Source organism: Mauremys reevesii, linkage group 5, assembly GCF_016161935.1.
Source record: "Mauremys reevesii isolate NIE-2019 linkage group 5, ASM1616193v1, whole genome shotgun sequence".
Taxonomy (NCBI): domain Eukaryota; kingdom Metazoa; phylum Chordata; order Testudines; family Geoemydidae; genus Mauremys; species Mauremys reevesii.
The window spans coordinates 94,173,600-94,185,757 of NC_052627.1; the positions used below are offsets into that span (position 1 = coordinate 94,173,600).

The following is a 12,158-nucleotide window of genomic DNA, read 5'->3' on the forward strand; positions in this document are numbered from 1 at the left end:
CAAGTCACTTAGGCCCAAATTTTTAAAAGTGACCTCTGACTTCCATGCCTCAAGTTTTGGATGCACAACCAGAGGCAGTAGGGTTGAGGATGTTCCATGTATTATGAGGGCAGCATTGAAGAAGCCACAAAGGTGGGAGAGGAATTGGATGAAGAAAGAAGGATCTGGTGCTAGAAGAGCAATATCTAAACATCTACTAGGGATAAACATTTTAAAATCAGCAGTCGTGAACAGCATGCACCCAAAAGTCCACAGAGTTATCTGAGGAGATCACTGTTCATGTCAATTTTTAATAAAACTTGGAATACTGGGGAAATTCCAAAAGACTGCCAATATTCTAAAGGGCTAACGAGATTACCCAGGGAATTATAGGCCGGTTAGATTGACATCAATCACGTGCAAAATAATGGAAAGCTGATACAGTATTCAATCAGTAAAGAATTAAAGGATGGGAATATAATTAATCCCAATCAACATGGGTTTCTTAAAAATAGGTCTTGTTAGACAAACCTAATTTCATATTTTTATGAGATTGCAAGTTTGGTGGATACAGGTAACTTCAAAGATATAATATATTTAGACTTATGTTAGGCATTTGACTTAGTACTGGACAAGACTGTTAAAAAAATTAGCAATATACAAGCACGCATTAAATGGATTAGGAACTGGCTATCTGACAGATCTCAAAAAGTCAGTCAAGGGTTCCACAAGGGTAAGTTCTAGGCCCAATGTTATTCAATATTTTTATCAATGGTCTAGAAGCAAATTAAATCCCTGTTGATAACATCTGTGGATAATACAAAGATTGGCAGAATGGTAAATGATGAGGGCAGACTAGTCACACACAGTGACCTGGATTGCTTGGTAAAATGGGCCCATTCAAACAAAATTCATGACACTACATCTAGGAACAAAGAATGCAGGCCATAGGTATAGAATGGGGGACTGTATCTTGGAAATCAGTGACTCTGAAAAGGATATATAAGGGTCACAGTGCACAAACAGAACATGAGTTCCCAGTGCAAAGCTGTGGCAACAAGGTCTAATGCAATCCTTGCATGTAGAAATAGGGAAGTATGTGGAAACAATTTTATTCTTATAGGTAGCACTGTGAGACCAGTTCTGAAATACTGCACCTAGTTCCAGTGCCACAGTTTTAGAAGGATATTTGAAATATTGGAGAAGGTGCAGAGAAACACCACAACAATTATTTAAGGGCTAGGGGAAAATGCCTTACAATGAGAGGTTTGAAGAGCTCAATCTGTTTAGTTTATCAAAATGATAAGAGTCAGAGATGAAATGATTACGGTGTATAAGTACCTTCACTTGAGAAGATATGAGCTAACCTAATGGAGAAAGGCATAGCAAGCCCCAATGGTTGGAAGTTAAAGCCAGACAAATTCAAATTAGAAATAAAGCGTAGTTTAACAGTGAGGATGCTTAACCATTGGAACAAACTACCAAAGGAAGTGGTGGATTCTCCATATCTAGAAGTCTTAAGATGAAGACTGAAAGCCTTTCTGAAAGATATGCTTTAGTCAGGCACAATTTATTCAGCTCGGTACATGGGTAACTGGGTGAAATTCTATGGTCCATGTTATACAAATCAGACTAGATGATCTAGCCTATAAAGACTGAAAAGGGAAGGTTTCAAGACTCCCCAACATGGTCTGGAAAATCCTTGTTCTTTAAACCAAGGTGATCAATACAGTTTAAGAGATGTGTGTGAAAAGTCCAGAAAAGTAAATGTTAAATTACTGTTTGTGGAAAAAATTGGAAATTTCAGTAGCTAAACTTCAATTTGAAGTCCTTTTAAGTGTGTCTTTAATTCTGCGTTTTCACAGAATCTTCAACTGCTCGGAGCTACAGCCATTGAAGACAAGCTGCAAGACAAAGTGCCTGAAACCATAGAAACTCTAATGAAAGCAGACATCAAAATTTGGATTCTTACTGGGGACAAACAAGAGACTGCTATTAACATTGGTATTGTATTTGATTTTGAGGTGTGGTTAGATCTTTTTAAAAATCTAGTGACAAAAGCCACCCAAGATGTAAAGGAATTAGAGCAAAAATGCTTTCAGACAAGCGGGATATATTGTAGAGGTAACAGTATCATGTGGCACTCCAGGATTTAAGTGCTAGCTGATTATGCAGTATTTTGAGAAAAAAGCTTAAGACCAATTTATTTCATAGTACAATGTTAATTTAGAATTTTCTGCCCTTCCTCTGCTTCTTCACTTAAAAAGTAGTTTTTGAAGGACTTTATTTGTTTGCTCCATAAATAATTGATACCTATCTATAGTCGAATCCATCTTAACAAAACTTTGGTCCTGGAAGTTCCTAACATTTTTAAACTATTTCTTTCTGAGGTTTTATTTGGGAGATGCTGCTGCAAAGTGTGACCACCCTCAAACCACAGAACTCCTGCAAAGCATTTTATTGAACTCCCACCAGAAAGATAAATAGAAAAAAAAGTTCACATTTTCCTTCCAGCTCTATAAGGAAATACATTTTAAAAAGCAGATGAAGTACAGATGGATGGCACAGGGTTTTAATCTTTGTAAAGCAATTTGAAGTAGATATGTTTTCTTATGGTGTGGATCACATGGGGCATTCTCATATGGAGGAGTTCTAGAGGCATCAATACAATGGGCCTCATTTTCCAAACACTTTACTCAGGCATATAGGCTCACTGATATTAATGGAACTAGTTGTGGGAGTAAACTTACACATGTGCATAGATGTTTGCCAGCTCAGAGCCAAAGAGAACAAAAACAAAACCAGTTTGTCACTGAATCAGCAAGCTTGGTATTCCTAGTATTGTTACATGATTGTTATTTTTCTTATAATATTAAAGTGTTCTAGATAGACTATTTCTATTCCTTGTTCCTAAAAGGTTATCCTAGTAGAATGCCGAGTCAATACTAATATGAATGTGCGAAGTCACATACATCTTAAGGACGTTTTATTGGGAATTTTCATAAATCCTGTAAGAATCATTTATCTAGTGAAAATATGGTTCTGTTCAAGTGATAACATCATAAGAACAGGATGAAAATATTATCAAACCAAATATTGCTCATTGGAATTATTTTTACATTTTCTATTCTTTTCTTGTGATAAATGCTGTAAAGAATAGGCCAGACTTTTTCTTAAGCACACACAGTTGTATACAATACATTACTACGTGCTGAACATACAAGCACAAATATCCTATCTGCATCATGCACACCTTAGGTGTTTGCACATGTCTATTTATGCATTCAAGCACCTGAATTGCACAGTCACATTGTTTTTTTTGTACATGGAAGTTGTGGGATTTATAAACGTTTGTGCAATTTTATAGTAGCTATGATGATCTTAGCAAAATGGCTATGCTAATGTGTTAGATGTTTTACCATTGTTCTCAGTAGGTCAGAGTTAGGCCAACACTGAATGTTTTTCAAAATTTCATCTTTAGTTTAAAGAAGAAATATTTGGTTAAATTGTAAATGTTATAGGGTAAAGCAGTTATTTGTAACAATTTTTTTTAACAGGTCACTCATGTAAACTTTTGAAAAAGAACATGGGACTCATTGTTATCAATGAAGGGTCTCTTGATGTAAGTAAAATCTGCAAATTCTTCAACATGAACAATGATTATAAGCCCCATTAAAATGTTGGGTTTTTTTTACTTAAAATATCCAGATATCTGTAAAATATTTTTCCTTTGTGAGAGAAGCAACTTTAGCATCTATTACTAATTCTACTAATTCTAAGTCTAATGTAGCAAACTGTTAGAAACTATTAAAACTAATAGTTTAATTCCTTTTCTTATTTTATTGAGTTTTTGGTCAGCTAGCCAAAATAATTTGCTGCTGCTTATGCATCAGGATAGCTGCATAATAAAAGCATGGTGCCATAGTGCTGCTGAATGGCTAGAGCTAATTCATGTCTGTTTTTATACAGAATATTTAATATTTGGTAAAGCACTAATTAGTGCCTCTGTATGGTATGCCTCAAACATTATTGTTAAAAAAACTCAAATGACTAAGTCAATATTGAAATGTCAACAGTAAGAATTTGATTTACCAACTTTATCAATCATTTTAATCTCTTAAACTTAAGTAAGTGATTGGGCCATATTTACCCCTTTTATAATCAGATGCAGATCCACTGACCTGTGCCAGATATGTACTTTGAAATCCATGTGTAATAATAGTGTCAGTTACCATTTTCTATACCTCAGATTTACTGCATGCAACCTTTCTAACAATGTGATTAAGTGTGGGAGCGATAAAAATGTTGTGTTAGCTCATAAGAAACCCCCCCAAAAGGTTTTGATCCCTATGAGCTATTTTTTGCCCTTTAGATTTCTAAACAACATACCATACTTCATAAATGACAGAAGAGGGTCTTTAGATCAGGAAAGATTATGACATTCTGGGAACATCTCCTGGGGCTGAACAGGATAAAGAATGAACAATTGTCTCCCTCTAAGGGATCCCTGAGTAAAATTAAAACCAGAGAATGGAAAGAAATCTCTTTTTGCATAAAAGTTACCTTTGCCCCTGAAAGACTTAAAAGGAAAACCCCAAAAGTATTAAGATTAATTCACCATATAGTTATGTTCAGATCACTTGAAGTTGAATCTGAGGAAGGGATTATAGGAGTATGAGAGGTGAGTTGGGTAAAGGTAGAGGGAAACTGAGGGAGAAGGAGTTAGTAAACAGAAAAGAGTGAGAAGCATAACAAGCAGGGAGCATGATGTTTGGTAGCTGAGGGTTTTAGTGGTAGTGTATAGGGGCTGGATGAAAGATATCCAACATCCAGTGAAAAACCCAAGAAATTAGAAGACGAAAAATTCAGAGTCCATGTTTGAGACTTGAGTGACTGTATGTCAAGAGACTGTGAAGGCTCCTCCGACCAGTTATTCTTGTTATTTCCCCATGTGTTGCTGGCCCTGGTGCTGCAGAATGGAAGACTCCTCTGAGTCCACTAACAATGAGGTCTGTGTGAAAGAGCACAGAAATGGCTGTCTGGCACAGCAGAGGTTAAAGAAAACATGTGGGCTCAGATAGCCCCGCCCCAATATACCTGCAACCAATGCCAGGCCTGGAGGGGAGAGAAAAGAAGGGAGCCTGGCTCAGTTGGGGGCTGATTGGCGAGGAGGCAGGAGCTCTCTGTTCACCTATCTGAAGGTAATTGAACTAGCGGGGCCACGCCCCAGATTAAAGAGACTTTAATAGGAAGTCACCCATGGAAATGGGTCTTGAACCCCCCTGCCGCCCCACCCAGCAGAGAGGCAGACCCATCAACCCCTGTTTAGGGGTTGAACCACACAGGACCCTGGGGAGGGTCTGGGTCCCCCTTCAACTGCTCTGACCAGTAATCTAGCCACTTAGACCACCTAGCCACCAGCAGACCGAAGAGGTTTGACATCACCTCTTGGCTGCCCCGCCTCTACCAAAAGAAGGTAATGCGACTCGCCCATGCCATACCTGCTGCTGGGCACCTGGGAAGGGAAAAGATGCTAGCCCAGGTTCTGGCCCGGTTCTTTTGGCTCAGGGTCTACAAAAACATGGAGGATTTCTGTGCCACCGCACCTCAGCCAGCTGAGAGAGCCCCACTGATCCCTGTCCCGCTTATAAGGGTAACTTTTGAACGAACTGGAGTCAACATAGTCGGCCCTCTGGAGAAGAGCACAGCTGGACACTGGTTCATTCTTGTTGTAGTAGACTATGCAACCCGGTATCTGGAAGCTGTGCCATTACACTCCATGAATGCCAAAACAGTGGCTACGGAGCTTATGGGTACCTTCGCTCATGAGTATCTTCGCTCGAGTCAGGGTGCACCGGGAGATCTTCACAGATCAAGGAACACATTTTATGTCTCAGACGATAAAACAACTCTGCCATTTACTAAAAATCCAGACTCTACAAACGTCCGTATACCACCTCCAAATGGACAGTCTGGTGGAGCGCTTTAATAGAACCCTAAAAACGATGCCCCAAAGGTTCATCCTGATGGATGTCCGACATTGGGACCAGCTACACCCTCCTCTTCTGTTCACAATACGAGTAGTTCCCCAGTCTTCCACTGGCTTCTCACCATTGGAGCTTCTGTATGGGAGGCAACTCTGAGGGATTTTATACCTAGTTTGGGAGATGAGGGAAGAACAGCCATCTCAAGCCAACAGTATGTGCAGTATGTCTTAAACCTGTGGAAGAAACTTGAGGCTTTAGGTTTGTTTGCCAGGGAGAACCTCTTATATGCCAAAGACACACAAGAAGCTGCCTACAGTAAACAACCATGCCTCCAAGAATTTCAGCCTGGTAATCGGGTACTGTTGTTGTTGCCCAGTTTGGAGTTGAAGCTCCTAGCCCGCTGGCAGGGGTCCTATGAGGTGCTCCGATGCATGGGATAGGTGAACTACAAAATCAGGCAACCCGACAAGCGTAAGGTATGACAAATCTACCATGTGAAGCTTTTAAAACTGTGGAAAGCCCAAGAAAGCTTATTAGTAGCTTCCTACCCACCAGAGCAAGAACTAGGCCATCAGGGTTCAGAGGTCTCAGTGCCGGGTATGGTCAAGATTGGGGACAACCTTACCCCTGAGCAGAGAGATCAGGAACAACAACTGATCACTGCCTTCTCTTCCGTGTTCTCTACCCAGCGAGGGCAATCTCACCTGATAACCCATCAGATTCAGACAGAACCGGAAATTAAGGTCAGGGAAAACCCTCGGCCGGCCCCTGCCCCAGAAGTTAAGGGAGACGTGAAACAAGAACTCCACTCAATGCTAGCCTTGGGGGTGATTTGAAGAGGCTTTCAGTGACTGGAAAAGTCTCATAGTACTGGTCCCTAAATCCAGTGGGACCACTCGATTTTTGCATTGACTTCTTCAAGGTCAATGCAATATCAAAATTTAACGTGTACCCAATGCCTGGTGTAGATGAGCTGTTCAACTGGCTAGGAAAGGTGAAGTACATGACAACTCAGGACTTAAAAAAGGTATATTGGCAGATCCCCCTCACACCCAAGTCCAGGGAAAAGACAGCTTTCTCTACCCCTCTTCGGGCTCTCTCAATTCCAGACCATGCCCTTCGGATTGCATGGGGCCCCAGACACATTTCAGCAACTAATGGACCGAGTCCTTCACTTCCAGAGCCAGTATACAGCTGTGTACATAGATGATGTGGTGATCTATTATCGTGACGGGCAGACCCACTTGCAACATGTGACCTCCATCAAGGAGGCTGGCCTGACAGAGAACTCCATTAAATGTCACCTCAGTAAAGATGAGAACAGCGCACAGTCCGACCCTTGATTTGCAAGTTCCAGACTCTCCAGACCTGCACCCTCACCTTCCTCGAAAAAGCAACTACACCGGTTTCTAGGTCTGGCCGGATACTACTGCCACTTTATTCCAGAGTTTTCCTCCATTGTGGCCCCTCTTTCTGATCTGTCCAAGAAGGAGAGCCCCCAAAAAATGCAGTGGACCAGAGCCTGTGAGGAGGCTTTCCAAACCCTGAAAGCCCAGCTTTGTCAAGTACCCATCTTGTATAGCCCCAACTTCACCAACGGGTTTTTGTTACAGACCTCGAATGTGGGCCTACGGACTATTTTATCCCAGGTATTAGAAGGTGACAAAGACCTCATCTTATACATTAACTGGAAGCTGTTCCCGAGGGAGAAAGGCCTACTTTGTAATCCAGGAAGAAGCCTTAGCAGTAAAATGGGCTGTGGACTCTCTCTATTGTTACCTCCTGGGTACACCCTTCATACTAGTCACTGACTATGTCCCTCTTCTCAGGCTACATGCCATGAAGGATACAAATCCCCGAATTATGAGGTGGTACCTCTCCCTCCAGCCCATCTCCTTCTGCATTGAGCACTAAGCCAGGAGAGGCCATCTGAATGCCGACTTCTTCTCACAGGATGGTGAAGAGTATTTGGGGGAGGGCAGGCAGACCCCAAATTAGGTCATAAAGGGGGGTGGGGTGTGAAGGAGCAGAGAAACAGTCGCCTGGCACAGCAGGAGTTAAAGAAAACCTGTGGGCTCAGCTAGACCTGCAGCCAATGCCAGGCCTGGGGGAGGAGAAAAGAAGGGGGCCTGGCTAAGTTAGGGGCTGATTGGCGAGGGGGTTTTCACAATTTTCCCACTGAGAACATCCAGTCTGTTGCTTGTATTCCCCATTTGGCGCGAGGGAGAAGAGGTTATTGGGCATGGTGCCACCCTGGATATGTCAGGTGCTGCAATGAAGCTAAAAGATCCTGACTTACACAGTCAAGTCTGGCAGATACACAACTGCCCAGTTTTCACATACAAATTCAGATTCTGTGTGAAAGCCTGTTTGAAAATTTGGCTCCCTAGGAGAAAACATAACTACAGAGGTGCTATGGAGTCACTTTTCTGACTATAACTCCACCAAGATCACTTATCAGTATGCAAGCATGGTCTACACTGATGTTCGGATGAAAGAGATCCCTGATCACTCAGAGTATAAAAGGGTATTTGTGGTGGTGGTTTTTTTTTTATTTAAATTACCAGCAGTGGCGTACTTTCTCACCTTTATCAATTGCTCAACTAAAACATTTTCCAAAAAATTGTTCAGGATCCAAATTAGTGACCAAATATGTATAAATGTAAAAAGCACATATATTTTACCTTTTGTAAATCAATTGAAGATATGTTCCCTATTTATATTCCAAGACCTGAGTCCAGGGTTATATGTGCCTCGTAAGAATTCATAACATCAAACACAAAACTAAAAATATTTCTTAACTACCTACACTAGTTTAGGTGCTTCAGAAGACATCAATTTGTATAGGTGATTGTGAAGTTTACAAACTGTAGTATATGTTTATAAGAGATTTCAGACAAGATGTATATATCTGAAATGAGTAACTTCTAGTAGTAACCTAATTCTCTTGTCATAGGATTTACAACATGAATCCATTAATTTATGGAGTTGCTTCTGATTTACACTAGTGCAAGTGAGAAGAGAATTAGAACAATTATATCTTAAATATGAAATATAAAAATGAACACTTTCATTTTATTAACAAACCATTTTCTTTGCTAGCATAATACATGACCTTTTAAAAATATTGCCTCAAAAAATTCTTGAATTCCAGCTAATTCATTTTAAATGTCTGAACTGTCAAATTACACGTACATCAGCTAAAAGAACAAAAATGAACAAGACAAACTGTACAGAGTAGTATATCCCTACATAACTGAATATAAATGTCACAATCTAGTGATCTGTTTAATATTAGTACAACTGGCAGTCAAGATTTAAAAGAATCTTAAAATAAGAACCTACAATATGTAATTCCTCCAAAGAAAATAGGTCAAAATCTCAAATAAATGCTTAGATATTTTTAAACTTGCAAAAACACATACACCATGATTTTGTCCTTGATGTTGATTGTTATCTTAGAAATAAAAGAAAAATTGAAAATGCTTTAATTTAGAAAATAAAACCATATCAAATTTCAGATTTGGTGATGAAAAACATTAAGAGTTATCATTTTGGAACAAAGCCACAGTCCAGGTAGAAGAATGCACCATATATATGACTTAGGGGGAAGAGGCAGATTGTATGAGGTCTTTTCTTTCCCCACAAAGACCTTTTGCTGAAGATACATAGTCCCGTACATCCTACTCACAATGAGTAGTGAGTTCTGCTGTATTAATTGCACAAACACATATCAATATGCAAGCATGTTCCAAACTGATGTTTCCTTTTGGTAGAGTTATATTCAGAAAAGTGACTCCATAGCAGCACCGTATTCTTCATGTTTTCTCTCAGGGAGCCAAATTTTCAAGCAGATTTTCACATAGAATCTGAATTTATATGTGAAAACTGGCCTGTTGTACATCTACCTAATTTGACTGCATAAGTCATTTTTCCAAAAGTAGATAGTGTTCATCAAACTGTGTGCTCAAATTTAGAGGTAGTTTATAAAAATTTAGCTCTGTGTCAGTGATGTGCTGCCAATGTTTTAACAAGTTGCTCTCTTAGAAATGTACTGCTTCAATTGATGGTGCATGTCATATTCCCTGAGTAAAATATGTTCCACTACTGCCTATGTTTTTATCTGGGTGGCTTGAAGAGATCAGGTGTATCAAGCAGTCTCCCCTGGCTACTATGCTTGGTCAAGCCAGTACTGGATTTTCAAATTCTATGGGATGGGAATGAGTAGGCACACTGTTACTGGGAAGGAAAGAAGCGGGCTACAGTGGTTGCAGAACACTGATTCAGTGAAGCAGGAGTTTGGCCCCAGCTCTTCCCTTCCTTGCACTGCTAGCGGGAGGCTGTGAGGACTACATCCTTCATTTCCTTTGTGTTCCTACTGGTGCTGGCGAAGAACACCAGAGGGGAGTTGCCCTTGCATCAGCTGCCAAAGCAATGGTGGATGCACCTGCTGCATGGTGGCTGCCTCTGCTGAGCAGCAACTGGTTCAGTTCCAGCCTTCAGGGAAAGCTACGTTATTTTAACAAGCAAAGCTGGCCTTAACGTTTTTGTGAAGACTTGTGAAACAATTGTTAGCCAACAGGCAAAAAAACCAAACCCCAAACTGTGATTGCTGTCCTCCATTTTCACACCACTATATATGTAAGGCCAACCTAAGGAATTTGGGCAGAGTTAGCAAAATGGTTCTTTAGGATACATCCCAAACTTAACTTACTCATTTTACATAAAATTTGGGATGTGAGAGGATCTGAAGGTACTACTGGCTTCCTAATTCTGAAGTGAAGCCCAGGTTTTTTTGGTCCTTTCAATCCTACTGATTGGTTTATTTTATTTTAGAATTTCAAGATTATCTCCACAAAGGTAGAAAACTACTTGAAAAAAAATGTAAACAGACGTTCTTTGGGTTTAAAAGCCATCTCATCTCTTAAAGAGCTCACATGACAATGCTGCATGTCATTAATGTGCTGTGGTTGTTTGTTTCAGTAATTCTACTTAATTTGTTGATACAGCCAGCTTTTAATCATTGTAATGGGGTGCACTCAGCTCTTGCAAGTGCCTTCTAGCAGCGTATGCATGCCTGCAGTTTTTTCTCAATTTCCTCCACTTGTGGTGCCTGCTGTCGTCCGCTGAGCTTGTCAGGAGGGTCGTTGGTGACCCAGCCCTCTGGCCAAGTTACACTCTGTCCATGTGCGAAACAAAAAAATCCCTTCCAGGGTACACAATCCAAAATGTCCCCAATATCCTGCAGCCCTCCCCGGGATCAGTCTTCTAAAACAGTCCAACAGGGCCCATCATAGTATCCTCAGTTGGTATGTCCTTCTCTGCTGCAGACTGAACTCACTCTGGCCCTGCAGCTCCTTTATTATGGGCCTGGTGGGCGCTGATTGGCTGTTCCCTGCTGCTTCTCCTGCAGCCACTGTAGCCCTCTTGGAGGACCTCTCTACTGCTCCTTTCCTGGAATGGGTGTGGCAGGACCCTGTGGCCTCCAGGAGGGCGCCTCTGGGTCTAGTCCACCTTGTCACACTCCTGTTATCACTGCAGAGTCTGAATAGCTACGGAAAAGCATGCTGGATTCAATTCTGCCTCACTCATCTATACCAAAATGATCAGATAGGCTTCAGTTTTACAGTACTTACCACTGGTGTTGGTGCAGCAGCAGGAAAAAATACATTCTTCTAACTGCCATCTTCTGCATAGTTAACATGAGATTTGAAAATCTTCTTTCATATTGGATACTTCCCTATTTGATTTGGAAGTACTTGAGAAATAAATATGGAACCCTGTGATATCATTTGTACAAAATCACTTTTTGTAGTACAACAGTTTAAAAGCCCCTCAAAAAAATTGGAAAATCTCCCCATAGGGAATGTATTTTTAAAAACTGTTTTAAAATGCCTAAAAGTAGTTGACAGTTTTGCTGAGTTTGCAATGAGAGTTTTTAAGGATAATTTAGAGAATCTATTTATGCTTCTTGTACCACGAACAACATTGGAAGTTGAGGTGAAACATAAACTTTGTAATCAATATCAGAGTCTTACAACAAATAGAGTCAAAAGTTAAATGAATCATGTGTGCAGAGGTTAGATTTAGCCATAATACACAGTATCTTGCAGTGTTTGTTAATCAAGAGCACATTTTTTGAAAAAACAACTGTTCAGTGAATTAAAATACACTATTGTAATTGTAAGTCTT

The 12,158-nt window shown here is 40.4% G+C and overlaps 1 protein-coding gene across 7 annotated transcripts in view; it reads left to right on the forward strand.

Annotated features, from left to right (window-relative positions):
* Positions 1-12,158, forward strand: part of ATP8A1 (ATPase phospholipid transporting 8A1) — a 233,578-nt gene that overhangs the window by 136,413 nt on the left and 85,007 nt on the right. For all 7 annotated transcript variants that reach the window (XR_005599008.1, XM_039539925.1, XM_039539927.1 and 4 more), the window contains 2 exons: positions 1,845-1,983; positions 3,537-3,601. Coding sequence is in view for 6 of the 7 variants with exons in the window: in XM_039539925.1 (XP_039395859.1) it covers positions 1,845-1,983; positions 3,537-3,601 (204 nt within the window). In the remaining variant the exon portion in view is untranslated. The remainder of the gene's footprint in view (positions 1-1,844; positions 1,984-3,536; positions 3,602-12,158) is intronic.